Here is a 20,073-nt window from a genome sequence, read left to right as displayed (position 1 = left end):
TGTGATAGTTTTTTCTGTGGTGGTTGAGGACATTTTTATTACCTCTGGCCACTTTGAATGTGCATCCACCGCAATTAAAAACATCGAGTCCATAAAGGGACCAGCAAAATCAATGTGCACCCTTTGCCATGGAGATGAGGGCCACTCCCATGGATGTAGAGGGGCTTGTGGTGGGGCGTTTTGGACCTTCTGGCATCCTGTACAGCTCTTGGTCATCTCTTCGATTTCTCTATCGATTCCCGGCCACCACACAAACGCTCTGGCTAAGTTCTTCATTTTTACCCCTCCCAGATGACCCTCATGAAGCTCATTGAGCACTCTATCCTTCAATTTGGGTGGAATTACTACTCTGGATCCACACATCAAGGTTCCTCTGCACACTGACAGCTGTTCTCTTCTCGGCGAGAATGCTGGCAGCAGTGGTTCGCCATGTGCTGGCCATCCCTTCACCGTTAAATCATAGACCCAGGAGAGTGTCGGGTCATTTCGTGTTTCCTTTTCTATGTTTGCATTCGTCACAGGGAGACAGTCGACTATAGTCGAGTGGAATAACTCCACTGGATCCACTGCCAGTTCTTCTTCTGCCATCGGCAATGGTAGGTGCAACAATCCATCAGCATTCCCATGCTGTTTAGTTCCTTTGTACTCTATGTCATATTGGTGTGCCCCTAAGAAAAGGGACCATCTCTGTAGCCGTTGTGCCGTCATTATCGGTACGCCCTTCTGAGGGTTGAAAATGGAGACGAGAGGTTGATGATCAGTTAGTAGAGTAAATTTCTGACCGTGCAGGTAGTGATTGAACTTCTTCACCTCCCACACCAGGCTGAGGGCCTCTCTGTCAATCTGGGCGTAGTTACGCTCGGCTGAAGTTAACGAGCGTGACGCAAAAGCTATCGGCCTCTCTGAACCATCGAGTAATTTATGTGACAGTACCACCCCAATGCCGTAGGGAGACGCATCACACGCCAGTCTTATCGGTAGTGATGGGTTGTAGTGAGCCAATACTTCTCTTGAAGTGATTAGGTCCTTACTCTTCTGAAAGGCCCGCTTACATTCATCGCTCCATTTCCATACTACTTCCGTTCATAGTAGGGCGTTCAGTGGATGCAGAATTGTGGACAAATTCGGCAAAAACTTATGGTAGTAATTCACCAATCCGAGGAATGACCTCAGTTGCGACACATTTTCAGGCGCGACACATTTTCAGGCGCTGGAGCCTTAACTACCGCTTCAATTTTGTCAGGGGACTTATGCAACCCCTCTTCATCAATCACGTGGCCACAATACGATATCTGTTTCTTAAAAAACTCGCACTTGGGGCGATTGGCTCATAGCCCATGTTCACATAGTCTAGTGAGCACCTGCTCTAGGTTGGCAAGGTGTTCACTGTCATCTTCACCTGTCACTAGGATGTCGTCCAAGTAACCCCGAGTCCCCGGAATCCCTTGCAGGACTTGTTCCATCGCTCTTTGCCATATCGCCGGAGCTGATGCTACTCCGAATACCAGTCGATTATACTGGTAAAGACCTTTGTGAGTGTTTATCGTGAGATACTTCCTAGAGGATTCTTCAACCTCCATCTGCAAATATGCTTGTGCTAGGTCAATTTTTGTAAAACGCTTCCCTCCAGATAGTGAGGCGAAGATATCTTCTATCTTTGGAAGAGGATATTGTACTGTGTGAAGGACTGGGTTCACCGTCACCTTGAAGCCCCCACAGATGTGAACCTTCCTTGGCTCCTCAGACTTATTGTTTAACGTTTTCTTCATGACAGGAACGATGGGTGTCGCCCACTCGCTCCAGTCTACCTTAGATAACACGCCTGCATTCTCCAGCTCTGCCTTGATGGCTGGGCGAATTGCATATGGTACCGGTCTTGCTTTGAAAAACTTGGGAATTGCATTCTCCTCTATTTTTATCGAGGCGGTTACGCCTTTAAGAGTGCCCAGTTCTTGTTGAAATACCTCTTTGGCGTCAGCTAAGATTGTTGACAATCGTCCAGGAGTGACGTCGCCATCCTTTTTACCAGCCACCGTCAGTGCCTGAATGGAGTGCCAGTCTAAACTTATCTTTCTGATCCATTCACGTCCCAATAACGGTGGTCCACCATCTTGCAGAATGTAGAGATACAATTTCCGTATTTTCTCGCCGTTGTAGTCGACAGGCACCCTTATTTTTCCTCTGGGGTATACTTTTTGCCCCGTATACGTCCTCAAGACAATGGATGTCTCTCTCAAGGGTATGTGTGAGAATAGCCGCTCGTAGTCTCGTCGATTCATGACGGTTAGAGCTGATCCTGTATCCAATTCCATTTTGACTTGGGACCCTGCTATCGTGAGGGTGACCCAAATGGTTCGGTGATCCTCTTTTGCAATTACGTTGTGAAGTTTGAGACAGCTTAGTCTCTTGTTCCCGGATTCACTATCGCTCATCTGGTCTTCGAAACTACTGTCCGTCATCTTTTGTACTTTCCTGTATGGTTCCTTAGTAGCCTTTTTGTTGTCGTTGGTCTTCTTCCCAGACCTGCAAACTTGTGCAATGTGTCCCATCTTTCCGCATTGCCTGCATATTTTGTCCTTGGACCAGCAGTCCTTCTGGTCATGGTTTGTTCTGCCGCAGCGATAACATTTTGCAAATCCCCGTGTCATTTCGTGGGTGCCGTATTCCTGTGGCTTTTGTTGTATTTCCGCAGCTCCCCTTGCTGCTGCTTCGTACGATACTGCCACACTGAAAGCCTTATCTAGCGTCAGCTCTTTCTCTGAGAGTAACCTCTTCTGGGTTCCTTCACTCAGGAGTCCACAGACAAATTTGTCCCGTAAGGTATCTGCCAGTCCTGCTCCGAACTGGCAGTGCTTTGATAGCTTGCGTAGTTCCGTAAGGTAATCAGCATTGCTCTCATTTTTAAGCTGATTTCTCCTGTGGAATTTAAATCTTTCTGCTATCAGCAGCGGTGTAGGATTTAGGTGTTCCTGTAGGATAGCAACAATTTCGTTAAAACTCTTCGGCCTAGAAATTCAGTTTTGCCAGTTTTGGGGCGTTAACGTTAGCGCCCGCCCGACTTTAGCGCCCGCCCCAAAGTTGCGCCCCCTTCGCCGAAATTCAGTTGCTTCGCCCTAAGAGGTTGCTGGAGCGCTAAAAGAGGCGTTACACGACTATCTTTAGGCGCTAAGCCGGCGGTGCAGAGGGATAGCGCCGAGGCGGGGCGCAGCGCGGGTACGGTCATTTTTTGATTGACAGCAGACCCCGTGGCGCCGGCCAGCTCTTAAAGGGGGAAGGGACGATTTGGTCTGCTGCCACGCCCTGCACACTGCAGCTTTCAAACTAGGCCTCAACACTGCTGCTGAGCCCAAGGAGCCATGGCAACGCATGAGAAGGCCCGTGAGCGTGCCCTGCGCTTCTCAGAGCGTGATCTGGATATCATGCTGACAGCATTGGAGAAGAGGCGCAGGATCTTGTTCCCAGACAATGGCAGGAATCCCACCCACCGCGTCTACACCAAAGCCTGGAGGGAGATCGCCACCAGGGTGTCGTCCTACGGCGATGCCCCCAGGGACAAGGTGCAATGTCGGAAGAAATACAATGACCCGACCAGGATTGTCAGGGTGAGTACCCTTTCCACTCTCCTCCTCATTCTTGCATGTACACCTGACATGATGGGCAAAGGGACCTGAAAGGCCTAATGGGCAGCCCTCAGCCAGCAGCTTTGGGACAGTCATGAGCATCAATTGCACATTCTGCACTTTACACACTGGCCAAGCTATTCCACCATGAGAGGCAGTGCACACTAGATCAGGGCTACACTCTGGCCAAGCTATTCCACCATGAGAGGCAGTGCACACTAGATCAGGGCTACACTCTGGCCAAGCTATTCCACCATGGGAGGCAGTGCACACTAGATCAGGGCTACACTCTGGCCAAGCTATTCCACCATGGGAGGCAGTGCACACTACGTCACGGCTACACACCATACTTAGAGCCCGTCCTTTCTCTTGCAGGCTAAACTTGCAAATAATCGCAAGCGCCGCGACATCACCGGGGGAGGCCGCGCCAAGTTCCAGAAGCTCACGCCCCTGGAGGAGCGCGTGAGTGGCCTCATGGGAGGCCGCGTGATTGTGCCCAGAGCGTGCGGAGAAGCCGACCCTCCGCTGCCCGGCAATGGTAAGGACCTCGCCTTTTGGCCCTCTCTCGTCGCACTTGCGCATCCGAGCTACCTCCTTTGCCACTGTGCCACCAATGCGCTGAATGCCACCAGTCATGACTCCCTCGCTGACGCCCTCTCCTCACTCTGAAGCTACTCTTGTGCCTTCCTGCTTTCAGCTGGTGACGAAGAGCTCCCTGAAGCTGCCAGTGACAGCCCTCCGAACAGGAGGAGGAGGAGGAAGAGCAATCCGGACCATCAGGGGAGGACTCAGGTCCCGCAGCAGAGGGCGAAGTGTTGGACACGTCTTCCCTGGACGAGAGCCTGGAGCAACTTTCGGAGGGGAGTGCAGCTGCTGGGACCAGTGGCGTCCAGCCACCCAGGAGGGCTGCGGCCTTCCCCCCAGAGGGGGGAAGGATCGGAGGGGAGTGCAGTTGCTGCGGACATTCGGCGCCAGCAACGTGCCAAGGGTCGCCTAGCTCGGACCCCTGCTCCCCAGCGGGAGAGTCCCGCCTCCAGTCCGGCCACCTTCACCTCGGAGGAGGTGCGCCAGCTGGACCAAATGGCCGAGGATTCGGACCGCCGCCACACAGAGCTCACGCAGGTGGTGGGACGGATGCCTGAGGCCATCGAGTCGCTGGCGACCAGTGTGCGGGAGTTTGGGGCATCAAATGCCGAGAGTGGCCGGATGATGATGGAGGTAGTGGAACGGATGCCTCCGGCGATGGAGTCGCTGGCTGATGCCGTCAAGTCAGTGGCGGATGTGATGCGGGCGCAGACCAGGGCAACAGGGGCACTCACTGCTGCCACACGCGCTGCCTCAGCCAGGCATCGCCAGGACACCTGCCGCGCTGCAGCAGCACAGCGATCCGCCCTTCGGCTGATTGGTGCGGATCGTGCAGTGCGTGCCCGGGCGAGTGCCAGCGTGCGACATCACCAGCCAGCGCCTCCAATACGCCAGCTTGCCCACATTGCACCATCCGTCGCCGCCACTCCTCCAGTGGAGCGTCAACGGCAAGCGGCTGGAGCTGATGGTGGGCATGCACATGTGCGCCAATCAACAGCCGGCCCCTCGAGGCCCAAAGCCCGTGTAGGCCGCCCCCCAAGGCCATCTGGCGGAAGGACATCTGACCTTCAGGCGCCTTCCCCCAGCCTCGCAGCAGCCACTGGGCAGAGCTTGCGGAGGAGCAGCAGCAGGCCGGGCAGGGGCGCCAAAAGGCTGGACAAGGTCTCGCCCTTGCGGGCCACTAAGTAGAGGGTGTGGCCAGCTTTCATTTTATATGGCGGTGGACATCTTTATTTTGCCCATGGTTGTTTTGTTTATGGGTATGTTTTTTGCGTTAAGGCCGAGGTTGAGGCCTGGTTTGTTCAAATGTGGAGTTACTCCTCCCCAGGTTGTGGGAGTGAGTCGTTTGTTGCACTTTTTGTGGGGGCCGTTGATTGTTTTTGGGATTCATGTGGGAAGGGGTTTTATTTTTGTCAAATATAAATTTATCTTTATTCAGACAGTGTCCATGGTTGTTCGTTAGTCTTTGTTGCCTTCGCCGGCTGAGGGCTTGCGGAGCGGCTGCATTCATCTTGCTTCATGGCCACAAGGCATTCCCTGACAGGGGGCTTAGAAGTTACGTTCAATAAGCTGGCGACGGACGGCCCTTGGACCTTGTCGCTCCCTCCTGGGAACGTACTCCTCCTGCTCCTCCTCCTGAGGTGGTGGTCCAACGTCAGGTGGCAGTGCCTGAATCCTGCGGAGAGCCAGGTTGTGTAGCATGCAGCAAACTACGACAAATTGGGAGACCCGGTGCGGCGAATACTGCAGAGATCCGCCAGAACGATCAAGGCAGCGGAACCGCTGCTTGAGGACCCCAATAGTTTGCTCGATGATGTTTCTGCTCCTTTGATGGCTCTCGTTGTATGCCTCTTCAGCAGCGGTCCTGGGCGCACGGAGCGGGGTCATGAGCCAGGTACACAAAGGATAGCCTTTGTCCCCGAGTAGCCATCCTCTTGGGAGAGGCTGTGCCTCGAACATGTCATGCACAGTACTCTGCCGCAGGATAGAGGCATCGTGGCAGCTGCCTGGAAAGCAGGCATCGACAGCCAGGATGCGCTGCTTGTGGTCACACACCAGCTGCACATTGAGAGAATGGTAGCCCTTCCGGTTGCGATACTGCTCGCCATGCTCCAGAGGTGCCCGCAAAGCCACATGCGTACAGTCAATGGTGCCCTGCACCAAGGGGAAGGCCGCGAGTCTAGCAAATCCCACTGCACGCTGATGCTGGCTCTCCAGGGCCATGGGGGAAGGAGATGAATTGGCGTCTCCTTCTGAAAAGGGCATCGGTCACCTGGCGGATGCAGCGATGCACGCCGAATTGGGATATGTTTGCTATGTCCCCAACAGCGGATTGGAAGGAGCCGGTGGCATAGAAGTTCAATGCCACCGTCACCTTCACTTCCACCGACAGAGACGTCCTGCACCTGAGCTTTGGACGCAGATCTCTGCGAAGCAGGTGGCAGATCTCTGCAACCACCTCCTTTCGGAATCTCAGCCTTCTTACACATCGCGCGCCACTCATGGTGAGGTAGGAGCGCTGCTGGCGGTATACCCTGACTGGGTAAGGCCTATGTTGCCGACGCCTGTTGCCCCCTCTGCCTCTAGCCAGGGCTGCCCCTCTGACCCCGCGTCTGCGAGCCCTACGCACATGGCGCTGAAACTCCGCGTTGGCATCCCATGCAACCCCCATCAAATGCTGGCAAACAGTCAAATTTCCAACAGGGCACTTGCAGCGCTTTGGCCTGAGTCCAAAAATACCTGAGCTATTGCTGCACGAAACCAGTTAGCTCTCCTCCTTGTTGTGTGTCCAGAAATCCGTTGCACAAGTGTTTGCTGCAAAATGGCTGCCCTTTATACTGCAGGGTACGTGCCCTTTAATTTGCGCTCCCCGGGGCCCGCGTCGGCTGTGCTGCGTTCCATTTTACAAACGCTCTGGCCGCCAGCCGCACAATGGGGCGGTCCGACTGAAGTTTGGAATCGGGGCGCGCAAAGGGCGTTGCACGAGGATGTGATGTCATTTTCTGCGCACGCAGCCGGGCGGGCTCTAAACTTTGCGCCGGTGCTAAGGGTCAACTTAATTTGGGGCGAGGCGCAAACTGCGCTGCGCCCGGGCGCTACACGCATAGCGCCCGAAATTCACTTCTCTTAAGGCGCTAACTGCTGGCGCAACCAACTGAATTTCTAGGCCTTCGCCTTCGGTTTGGCTGGAGTAATCAGGTCCCGCAATAGGCCGTACGTTCTTGCGCCCATTAAATTTAGCAATACCGATGCCTTTTTCTCATCGGCTATTTCGTTTGCCTCGCGATATACCTCGACTCTTTCCACATACGTGGTCCAGTCTTCTATTGCATTATCGAAGGCAGTGATATCGCCAGTCTTTGGTATCTTGAAAATCTAAGATGGCGCCTCCCGCACTTTGCCTTCATTCCCGATGGATCAAAATGGCGCCTCCCGCGCTTTTCCTTCTTCCCCGCCGAGTTAAGATAGCGCCTCCCGCGCTTTCTCGCCGCTGCCAACGCTGTTGCTGGCGATTATATTTATTTTACTATCCTGTAATGGCGACGCCCTATGGTCTTCGCGCCTCCCCGATCGCTGCTGCCAACGCCGCTCTCCGCGGTATTTTAATTTTTCTATCGCGCTTCAATATTTGCTCCGTTAATTGAAGAACCGTTCCCGTCGTGGAGCGGACCCTCTGGGACACTTCCCTCCCTCTTTAGGTCCGAACGCTGCCCGGCTTCGAAGCACCGGCCGCGCCCTGTGTGCTCCACCCTCTCTCTCTCTCTCTTTGCTTCCCGACTTGCTGCCCGGCCCCGTTGCAGAGCCACCCGATCGAGCTCTAGCCCGCCGCAGCCCAGGAAGGATCAGTGCACTACCTGCCACCAGCCCGATTAGCTGGGAAACCACAGACTGGAGAATCAAGCCAGGCTCTCGACAGTCTCTCCTGCACTTTTCAATTCGATGATTTGGATTATTTTTTTTTTAATTTCTTCTGGCTTTGACCTTCAATAACGTCGTCTGAGGTGCTGCCGAGTTGCAGGGAAGTTCGTTTCTTACTCGTCGCCAGTATTATGTCCGTGTATAATTGAGATATGGACTGCAGGAGTTGATTATAACAAGTCTTTACTGAATGGAGACAACCTGGAAACTGAAAACTACAGAAGCCTGCTAGGGCCTTTTATACAGGGGTGGTCACTGCCGGTACTGCAGTCTGAGACCAGTTATTCCCTTAAAGGTACATACACAACAAATTATGCTTTTTTTTTTATTGGTGGGAACCAAAACAAACTGGTCACTATTGCAAGGCGAGATTTTTATTTTCCCAGTTCTGGTACTATGTACCATTAATTTTATACAATTAGTCAGAGCTGTGTTTGCTCTTCTTACAGGACTGTCAAATCCCCTCCCCCCAAAATAATCAAGACTACACTAATGCCGAGGATTTCAAAGATATTAAGACATCCCAGGTTTTGTTTTGGGGGAAGGGACGAGGGAGTGCACATATGACTCTTGATCCCACCTTCCCCCAGTTATTCTCTCATCTCCTTTTCTGGTCACCTCGGCTCCCACGCTGACTGCTGGTGACAGAGTGTGCAAGTGACCTGAGCCAATGTTACTCTGAGATAGACCAGGTATTTTGGTGATCGCTTTCAATCCCACTCCTGTGGGGAAGCACCTAGCCTGCACGCTGTAGTAACTCAAAAGGGATGTACCAACACAGTTTTAAAAAGCTGGTATCAGTAAAAGTAACCATGAAGTTGTCACATTGTCGTATAAATCAATGTCCTCTAGGAAAAGAAACCTACCGTCCTTACCCGATCTGGACTATAAATGTCCAACATGGTTGACTCCTAGTGGCCTTCTGGAGGTGGCCTAGCAAGCCACTCAGTTGTATCAAAAAACTACCATCGATTCAAGAAGGCCCACCACCACCTTCGTAGGGTAACTAGGGAATCCAGAACACTACTTCAAGATAAAGCGCTACAGTAGGAGGGAGGACAAAAGGAACAGGTTAAACTGGGTAAAGGCAAAATTAGGACTGATATCAGGAAGAATTTCTTCATGCAAAGAGTGATCAAAACTTGAATCAGACTTCTGGGTGGGACAGTGGAGGCAGAAACCTTGGTCAAGGAAGAACCAGTTTGATGCTGTGATACAGGACGGTAGCTTTTTCTTTCTGTACGGATGAGCTATAATGGGCCACAGAAGCTTCCTCGTCTGTATTTATCTTGTGATCTCTTGAAGAGCGTAGTCAACTTAACACACAAAGTAGAAACACAAAAAAAAACTACTGATCATTGAGGCGATGCCTGATCTTTTTCAATGTGGTTTTTCTGTATTTTAAGAAGTACCTTTAATTGAACTTGCTTAGTTAAATATCTGTCCTTGTCCTCACCTACAATGATTAAGAGATGCTCTATCGATGTACACTTCTGGTGGTTTCAGCTCATCGATAAACTTAACCCTGCAATGACCTTGGACAAGCAATGGACGCGGTTGCTGAGACTATCTACGGTGTCGTACGGCTCTCTATAAAAAAAATTTTTAAAAAACAAGAATTGCTGGTGTCATAAAGGTTTTTATTATTAACTGATGTCACTGGGGATTTCAGGAAACAGCCACGATGAGTTTGTGAAATTTTCATACTGTGTGCAATGTCACCCAGCAGGACCATTACAGATTCTGGTCCCAAACGAGGGTTGTGTCTGACGAGTGTTTGGAACTGTAGAACACTAGCATAAAATACCGGTAGTTACTGGTGGTGGCAGGTGGGATCAATTTGAGGCGATGAATGAAAAGCATCACACAAGAGTCGCATTGCCTTAACACAGAAGCTTATTGGCGTTAAGTGTGATTTTTCCTAGTGTATTGGCACCACTGTACTAAATAGGCTTAGAAATCATAGAACCTTTCTCCTCTCCCCTACGTGCGTCCAAAGATTTACAAACCCCACGCAGCCCATCTAAAACCATGTAGAGTCTGCAAGAAAATTTCAACCATCACAGGTCCCTGCTATGTTTGAATGGATCAAACAGACACTGCCAATTCAGGACCAAAGTGTTCGCTAGGAACAGCATTGATTGAGACTACCTGATACAGCCCCAAACCCATTTTACACAAAATCCTAAACAGCCAGCAGACCCCGTTGGTCTGGGGTAAATTGCATACCATTACGTCTCTTCGCATTCTATTAAATGATCACCAACGAGGAAAGCAGTTTCTTCCTGCAGGAACACATACTTCACAGTTCGTGCTGTTAACAACATATTGAGGTTTATAAATAACTCAGCTTATTAACAATCATTTGCATGGAGAGCAGATCACACCACATTTTAAATGTGAAGCCGCCCTGGCTTATCTTTGAATTTCATCACTTGAATTCTACCACATGTGACAAGTCTGCATTAAAGTCAACCTGGAAGCAAGCGCCGAATAATTAAATAAGAGAGAAAAGTGCAACAAACGTTCTTACATTTAACCTGTAATCTATCCTGGAGGAGCCGTTATAACATTTTCAGCAGCTGCAGGCACATCTGCTGTTAGAAGATGGGCCAAACAGGATTTTATTTATTTATATATATATTATATATATACACACACACTAAATTTGATAAAATAAAAAAGATGGATATTCTCTGTAGCTGTTCTGTGACAATGAATGACAATCTTAACGCATTCAAACTCTGGTTTTAAGTATGAATTCTCATTTTGTGAAGTATAGACTAAAAACTAAACTGCGCTGCAATAAGTTCTAAATTAGGATATTTTTTTTTAAAGTCTCATTTTGTAAGCCTGCTTAGACTGGAATCCAAATAGACCAAAAGTGGATTCTCTGTAACTAGCTCCCCTGGTGGGTTAATGGGGAAAGGTATGGAGTGAGCTAGTATTGATCCCTCTGGACCAGAAAGGTCCCAGGTTCAACCACTGGTGCCCACTGAGTTAGCTCATCCAAGTTGGGCTAGAGAGGGGAAAACATAGGCTGACACCTGAAGAAATGGAAGAAAAACAGGAAGACCACTGATGCATGTGGGTTGGTACCCTAGCAAGAGTCAGTGTCTTCAGGAGAAGATATGGTGGGGGGAGGGGGAGGCACAGGAAGAAATTTCCTGAAGTGAATCCACATCCCCATCAATGCTCTTACAGGAACTGATCCAGAAATGGCTCTTCACACAAAGGTGTGGGGAGAATGTGGAAAGCTCTATCCCTCTCAGACTACAAATGGAAAGTCAATTGATGGGCTTAAAAGGGAAGCAGATACTGACTTGGAAAGCCAGAGTATAAAGGGATATTGTGGGAAAGGCAAGAATAAGGATTAAAAGGATAGAGCAGCCATGACTAACAAAATGGCAGAGCAGGCTCAATGGGCCAAATGGCCTATTCCTGTCCTGGCCCTATGTAAATGGCAACAAAGAATCTGGGGCAAAGTGCATGATCAAAACAACCCTGCCATTTATCAAGAGGTTAGACTAAATGAGTATGGGTGCAAACGTCAATTCAAGGGGAGGACACAGCATTATCCTTCGAGAGAAAGTAGGGACATTAAACCCCACCCCCTCTGCTTAGTCTATTTAGTTAGATCACAAGAGCCTATCCCCAGATATAATGGGGCTTGCTGCTTCTTTGGGCATTTTTTAACATTGTAGTAACGTCACTGACTCCTGACACGTGGATCCCATGCAGTAGACTGCACCACCAAAAATGAGCCGATTGGCATAAATCCTGACAGCAGAGACCCAGCTTTGCTGGGGTCTCCCAATCTGCCAACAGTCCCGAGTCCTCCCTCCCTCAGCTGGCCAAGCAAATACACCGAGGCCAGTTTTGGTGCGTTAGCCGAATTGTTGAACCACGGCGCAAAATAGCGTCAGCGGGCTGACGCACGAGACCAGCGCTTATTTTCTTTTGTAAAGACGCACCTTCTACGGGCACCTTCACGGGAGTTACAAAACTACGAAGGACTGGAATCAAAAATTTTAAAAAACCCAGAAAATGCTGCAAACTCACAGCAGGTCAGTCATCGACTGAAAAAAAACCCAAAAAGACAAAATGGACATTTCGAATGAGGACACTTGATCGGATGTTCACCCTGGCTTTTCTCTTACAGATGTCGACAGATAGGCTGCGAATATTCAGCACTCTCTATTCAAACGGTAGTTAAGATTCGGGTTTCAAAATGCCAGGAGTTAGGATTCCAACATTTGGTGACATTTTAGTTCTCCAGCAGTGTTTCCAAGGGTTTCTTTCAGTTCTCTGCGGTTTCTGTGGCCAATTGAAAGCACTAGCCTAGGTGCTAGAAGTTGCATAGATGGACACATCTATCGGGAAGGTGGGAAGAATGAGGAGAACCGCAAAAGAAAAAGTACTATGTCGGAAGGCCGGAGAACACTTTTGTGGGCTCCATCTTATTGCTTTAAACTTCCATTTAATGTAGGCCAACAAAATGGGACAGTCTCTCTAATAAATGTCCTTGATGCTTATCGCATTAAGATGTAGTCAAGTTTACGAAAAATGAAAGTATTGCCTGAACAAAAGCTCATTGTTCTCAGTGCTGATCTCCAACATGATCTATATAGCCAGTCGCAACAGAAAAGCAATTCTTCTTTTAACACTCAAGTTCCAAACTTGCCAGGAGTTCTTCCAGAGCTTTCAGCTTCTGGTTAGCCTCCTCGATGGCACTGTAAGTCTGCACATTACTGGTGACGTGGAAGCGTATGTCGTCCACGAGGGGGATGGAGTCAGTCTCCTGTCGGGCCTCGACAGCTGCAGCATCCTCTTTTACCACTTCAGCAAACTCCTCCGACTCCACAAGCTACAGAGTATGAACAAAAACAAAATGCGGTTGAAGCAGATGTAAATTTTCCTCCCCTCTCCATCACAGCTGAGCCCGATTCGGTCCTCGCCCTTGGCTCAGTGGGCAGCACTCTCGCCTCCGAGTCAGAAGGTTGTAGATTCAGGTCCCTCTCGAGAGACTTGAGCACAAAATCTACGCTGACACTCCCAGTGCAGTATTGAGGGAGTGCAGTACTGTCGGAGGTGCTGTCTTTCAGATGAGACATTAAACTGAGGCCCCATCTGCTCTCTAAGGTGGACGTAAAATATCCCACGGCCACTATTCGAAGAGGAGATGGGGAGTTCTGATGAATCGGCATCCTAATAAAAATCTATCGATCTCAGTCTTGAAAATTTCAATTGACCCTTTTAAGGGAAGTTGTTCCAGCTTTTCCCTACCCTGTGTGTGGAAAAATTGCTTCCTGATTTCACTCCTGAATAGCCTGGCTCTAATTTTACGATTGTGCCCTCTTGGTCTGGATTCCCCCATCAGTGGAAATAGTTCCTCTGTATCTACTCGATCAAATCCTTTTATCATTTTAAGCACCTCAATTAGATCACCCCTGAACTATCTAAACTCAAGAGAATAGCAGCACGGTGGCATAGTGGTTAGCACTGTTGCCTCACAGCGCCAGGGACCCGGGTTCGAATCCGGCCTCGGGTGACTGTCTGTGTGGGGTTTGCACATTCTCCCCGTGTTTGCGTGGGTTTCCTCCGGGTGCTCCGGTTTCCTCCCACAGTCCAAAGATGTGCGGGTTAGGTTGATTGGCTATGATAAAATTGACCCTTAGTGTTAGGGGGATTAAATATGTGGGGTTACGGGGATAGGGTGGGATATGTGTTGGTGTAGGGGTTACGGGGATCGGGTGGGATATGTGTCGGTGCAGACTCGATGGGCCGAAATGGCCTCTATCTGCACTGTGAGGTTTCTGTGATTCTGTGAATACAAGACAAGTTTATTCAACCTGTCTTCGTAATTTAACCTTTAAGCCTTGGTATCATACTGGAGAATCTGTGCTGCACCCTCTCCAAGGCCGATATATCCTTCTAGGGTGCGATGCCCAAAACTGAATGCAGTACCCAAGTTTGAGGCTGACCAATGCTCTGTACAACTGAAGCATCACTTTCTCCCCTTTGTATTTCAGCCCGTTGAGATAATAGCTTACATTTCATTAGCCTTTTTGATTACTTTCCGTAGTTGTGCACTAGCTTTAAGTGATGTGTGTACCTGGACACCCAAATCCCTTTCCTCCTCGACAGTTCCTAGTCACAGAATCACAGAAACCCCACAGTGCAGATAGAGGCCATTTCGGCCCATCGAGCCTGCACCGACACATATCCCACCCGATCCCTGTAACCCCTACACCAACACATATCCCACCCTATCCCCGTAACCCCATGTATTTAATCCCCCTAACACTAAGGGTCAATTTATCATAGCCAATCAGCCTAACCTGCACATCTTTGGACTGTGGGAGGAAACCGGAGCACCCGGAGAAAACCCACGCAAACACGGGGAGAATGTGCAAACTCCACACAGACAGTTGCCCGGGGCCAGATTCGAACCCGGGTCCCTGGCGCTGTGAGGCAACAGTGCTAACCACTATGCCACCGTGCTGCCCTCTCGTCATTAAGAAAACATTCCAATTTGTTTTTCTTGGAGCCAAAGTCAGTGACCTCACACTTCCTCACACTGAACTCAATCTGCTAAAGGTTTGCCCACTTATTTAATCTGTCTTTGTCCCTGTGTAACTTCCTGTTCCTATCTATACAACTTACTGTAACTCATAACTTATTGTCGTCTGCAAAACTTGGATATACAACTCTCTCCTCCTTCATCCAAGTCATTAACAAATATGGTGAAAAGCTGAGGTCCCAGTACAGATCCCCGAGGAACACCACTGGTCACATTCTGCCAATTAGAGCACATTCCCTTTCTATCTACTCTCTGTCTCCTAACTCCCAACCAATTACTGACCCATGTCAGAAGACCACAGATTTTTAGTATATATTAAGGAAACAATGTAGAGCCTGACCATGTTGATCGTTGCTGGAATTTAATACTTTTGTCAATATATCTGAACATTTATAGAAAGACAGACTTCATTTATATAGCGCCTCTGCTGGGAGAGTCCAGAACAAGGGGGCATAACGTTAAAATTAGAGCCAGGCCGTTCAGGGGTGATGTCAGGAAGCACTTCTTCACACAAAGGGTAGTGGAAATCCGGAACTTTCTGCCCCAAAAAAGCTGTTGGGGCTGGGGGGGTCAATTGAAAATTTCAAAACTGAGATTGATAAACTTGTTATGCAAGGGTATTGGTAGACGGAGTTAAGATACAGATCAGCCATGAACTAAGTGAATGGGGTAACAGGCTCGAAGGGTTGAATGGCCTACTCCCGTTCGTATCTTCCTATCAAGTCTCTCAGAAATGTCCCAAAGCACTTCACATACAATGAGTTACTTTGAAGTGTAGTCACTGTAGCTTATAGGGGAACAGGGTAGCAGTTTTGCACATAGCAAGGCACACATAGTATCGAGATGAATGAATAGTTAATCTGCTTTTGATAGCATTGGTTGAGGGAAGAATATTGGTCAGGATATGATATTCAATATTTAGGGGGAAAAAATCACCTTGAGAAAGAGCATGCAACTAGATAACCCATTTACTTAAAGAGTGGCCTTGGGTGGCTGTTGGAAGCAACCCTGTAACATGTACAACTCAGCACCAGTGCCTCAGGGGCACTTCCAGATGTAAAGGGACAGTGGCGGTAACAGTAGACAGCAGCCAGCGGTGGCCATTTATGTCAGGTCCACCATTTTAATTCTGGGCACAGGCAGGGTGAGCAGCCCCGGGGAGCTGTTACGTAATTAAAGTGCTCATCTTGCTGTATGCAAAATGGCCACCACAGTTTTCTACATAGTAACAGTTTCTACACTGAGTCAGAAGGTTGCGGCCTATATCCACCTCCGTAACATCGCCCGTCTCCGCCCCTGCCTCAGCTCATTCGCTGCTGAAACCCTCATCCATGCCTTTGTTACCTCTAGACTTGACTATTCCAACGCACTCCTGGCTGGCCTCCCACATTCCACCCTACGTAAACTTGAGGTCATCCAAAACTCGGCTGCCTGTGTCCTAACTCGCACCAAGTCCCGTTCACCCATCACCCCTGTGCTCGCTGACTTACATTGGCTCCCGGTTAAGCAACGCCTCGATTACAAAATTCTCATCCTTGTTTTCAAATCCCTCCATGCCCTCGCCCCTCCCTATCTCTGTAATCTCCTTCAGCCCCATGAACCACACCACCCCCCCCCCCGCCCCCGAGATATCTGCGCTCCTCTAATTCTGCCCTCTTGAGCATCCCTGATTATAATGGCTCATTGGTGGCCGTGCCTTCTGTTGCCTCAGCCCTAAGCTCTGGAATTCCCTCCCTAAACCTCTCTGCCTCGCTATCTCTTTCCTCCTTAAGACGCTCCTTAAAACCTAACTCTTTGACCGAGCTTTTGGTCACCTTCCCTAATTTCTCCTCGTGTGGCTCGGTGTCAAATTCTTTTGTCTTCTAATACTCCTGTGAAGCACCTTGGGATGTTTTACTACGTTAAAGACGCTACTGTATATAAATACAAGTTGTTCTTCTTCTTCAAGTCCCACTCGAGATTTAAGCACAAAAATCTAGGCTGACACTCCAGTGCAGTACTGAGGGGAATGCTGCACTGTCAGAGGTGCTGACTTTTGGATGAAACATTACACCAAGGCCCACTCAGGTGGACGTAAAAGATCCCATGGCACTATTGGAAGAGGAGCAGGGGATTTCTCCCCGGCGTCCTGGCCAATATTTATCCCTCAATCAACAACACAAAAACTGGTTATCTGGTCATTATCATATTGCTGTGTGTGGGACCTCGCTGTGCGCAAAGTGGCCGCTGCATTTTCCTACATTACAACATTAACGACGCTACAAAAGTACTTCATTGGCTGTAAAGCACTTTGGGACGTTCTGAGGCAGTGAAAGGCTCGACATAAATTCAAGTCTTTCTTTCTTTAATTTATTTGAGACCTTTCTGGGAGATGCAATCAGTGCTCAATAAATGCAGGTCTTTAAGTCTTCTATCAAAAGCATCAAGTGACATTTTGAACCCAGATGGTTAATAGCTAATATTCTGTGTAATGCGAGGCTCTGCTGGAGAGTTCCTGCAAGTCTGTTTGACTGGTTAGTCGGATAGAAATGTTTTATGGGTCAGGCAAATAGTTGCACTGTTTGCAGAAAAAAACATTTCCACTGCAGAACTAATAGCCCGCAAATGAAGACATTTTTCATTAATTGTATTTGCTCGGTGTATCCTTTCATTAAATCATTTTCGAGCATTGCTACCTTCCACTTTAACAGTGAAATCTTAATGACTGCAACAGTACTTTCCAAATGCAACATTAGTGCCAAGGCAAATGTATCCACTCAGTTACTAACTACCTCATCCTGTGCCAATTATAATGAGGTCTGAACACACAATAACCCAGTGACTGTAACTAGCTTAAGTTTCCCAAGGAATGTTCCTTTGATTAGGTGAAAACAAGCAGCAACACATAGCTGTGTGTGTGTCTGTGTGTGTAATTTGAGCAAGGTTTTCGGATGTCGAGTGACTAATTTCTCCTCTGCTCCCGTTGGGGTTTCCCCCTGGGCCATGCGCTGACTAGAGCCAAGAGACACAGGCCCTGTAATGAAAGGTATAATAAACAGGCTGTTTAGGTTGGAGGGTGAGAACAGAACGTGAAGAGACAATTGCAAAGTTCATAAACCTTGAGCAAGATTAGAAATTGGAAGAATCTCTCTCCTTTCACTGTATAAATGGACAGAAACGACTTTTGCCTTGTGATGGCCCCAAGCAAAGGTTTGGTTTGGGGCCCCTACGTCAATAAAGTTGAGATCATTAAACAGTAGCACTGGGCTGATAATGCATATGTGGAACAGACTACCAGACAAAGTACGATAGCAAAATACTGCGGATGCTGGAAATCCAAAATAACAACAGAAAACGCTGGAAAAACTCAGCAGGCCAGGGGGCAGCATCCGTGGAGAGAGAAACAGTCAACATTTCCGGTCGAAACCCTTCGTCAGAACTGAGAAAAAAAGCAAGTTTGGGGGCTAGGAAATGGGGGCTGGGATGAAAGAACAAAAGGGAAGGTCTGAGAGGTGGAGAGACATTAAGAGATATTCAAGGCGAGACGAGATGGTAATAGGACAAGTAAAGAGACAAAGGATGGCTCTAGATGAAGTGTGAAATGCGCTGGCAGAGTGAGAGACAGCTGCCATGTGGGAGAGAGAAAATGTTAACTCTGTTTCTCTCTCCACGGATGTTGCCTGGCCTGCTGAGTTTTTCCAGCATTTTCTGTTGTTATACCAGACAAAGTAGCTCATTATAGGTCAGCTGGCAACTTTACAATGGAACTGAATCAATACCTGTTGAAAAAAGGCATTGAGGGTTATAGAGGCATTTACAGATCAGATCGATTTGGAAGATAGTACAGAGTTCTTGTGTGGTGGCTACAGGGGTTCATGATTCAGGTGATCATGTATGGATTGTGGAAGGAGTGGGATTTTATGGGCCAAATGGCCTTTTCTCATTTCAGGCTTTCCTATGAGAAGGTAAACAAGCTCCCCCCCAGGCCTCAGTCAATACTGCTCTTTCACTGACCAGCCAATGTGGCTTAAGAATGTATTTCCCTCTCTATAAAGCACAATCAAGATTGGGAAGGCTCAATATCTGGGGGAGGGGGATAATTGTGTACACAAACCCATATTCCCAGCTTCCCCAAAGAAAGACTGAATGGGTAAAATCACCAACTGGTATAGTACTACACCATACAGTCCAGGAAGTCCAAGGCTTTCCTGGTCCATGTCGAGTTAGCTGATCACAACTAGGACAGCAGTTGAGATACTAGAACTGGCTTCAGCCTTGAAAAGAAATCTTAGAAGCATACAACAGGATAAAGTAAACCTGCAATACATTTGGATAGAAAGAAAGACTTGCATTTATATAGCGCCTTTCCTGACCTCAGGATGTCCCAAAGCATTTTACATCCAATGAAGTACTTTTTGAAGTGTAGTCACTGTTGTAATGTAGGAACCGTGGCAGCCAATTGTGCACAGCAAGATGATAATGACCAGATAATCTGTTTCTGTGATATTAATTGAGGGATCAATATTGGCCAGGACTCCGGGGATAACTCCCCTGCTCTTCTTCGAGATAGCGCCACGGGATCTTTTATGTCCACCCGAGAGAGCAGATGGAGCCTCGGTTTAACGTCTCATCCGAATGACGGCACCGCCGATAGTGCAGCGCTCCCTCAGTACTGCCCCTCCGACAGTGCAGCACTCCCTCAGTACTGCCCTTCCGACAGTGCAGCACTCCCTCAGTACTGCCCCTCCGACAGTGCAGCGCTCCCTCAGTACTGCCCTTCCGACAGTGCAGTGCTCCCTCAGTACTGCCCCTCCGACAGTGCAGCGCTCCCTCAGTACTGCCCCTCCGACAGTGCAGCGCTCCCTCAGTACTGCCCCTCCGACAGTGCAGCACTCCCTCAGTACTGCCCCTCCGACAGTGCAGCACGCCCTCAGTACTGCCCCTCCGACAGTGCAGCACGCCCTCAGTACTGCCCCTCCGACAGTGCAGCGCTCCCTCAGTACTGCCCTTCCGACAGTGCAGCGCTCCCTCAGTACTGCCCTTCCGACAGTGCAGCACTCCCTCAGTACTGCCCCTCCGACAGTGCAGCGCTCCCTCAGTACTGCCCCTCTGACAGTGCAGCACTCCCTCAGCACTGCACTGGAGTGTCAGCCTAGATGCACCAGGACACCAGAAGAGGGCACAGGTTCAGGACTGGGAAGGGCAAATTTAGGGCAGACACAGAGGGCGAGCAACAACTGGAACAGGAAAGGTAGCTGAAAACAGGACACTGGACCCACAGTTAGATGCTTTAATGGGAAGAGGATAGGGTTGGTGTTTTGAATGAATGAGATCAAATGGACTGAATGGTCTTCTTCATTTGGACCCATCTTGTGGCCTTGTGCGCTG

At 49.0% G+C, this 20,073-nt stretch overlaps 1 protein-coding gene across 6 annotated transcripts in view; it reads right to left on the bottom strand.

Annotated features, from left to right (window-relative positions):
- Positions 1-9,742: 9,742 nt before the first annotated feature.
- Positions 9,743-20,073, bottom strand: part of abtb1 (ankyrin repeat and BTB (POZ) domain containing 1) — a 98,572-nt gene continuing 88,241 nt past the window's right edge. For all 6 annotated transcript variants that reach the window (XM_086002099.1, XM_086002098.1, XM_086002097.1 and 3 more), the window contains one exon: positions 9,743-12,990. In XM_086002099.1, coding sequence (XP_085858225.1) covers positions 12,784-12,990 — 207 coding nt within the window. In that variant the 3' untranslated portion in view covers positions 9,743-12,783. The remainder of the gene's footprint in view (positions 12,991-20,073) is intronic.

This window comes from Somniosus microcephalus, chromosome 11 (genome assembly GCF_052327205.1).
Source record: "Somniosus microcephalus isolate GS21.2 chromosome 11, FLI_Smic_1.0, whole genome shotgun sequence".
Classification (NCBI taxonomy): domain Eukaryota; kingdom Metazoa; phylum Chordata; class Chondrichthyes; order Squaliformes; family Somniosidae; genus Somniosus; species Somniosus microcephalus.
This window is presented reverse-complemented; position numbering and strand designations above follow the sequence as displayed.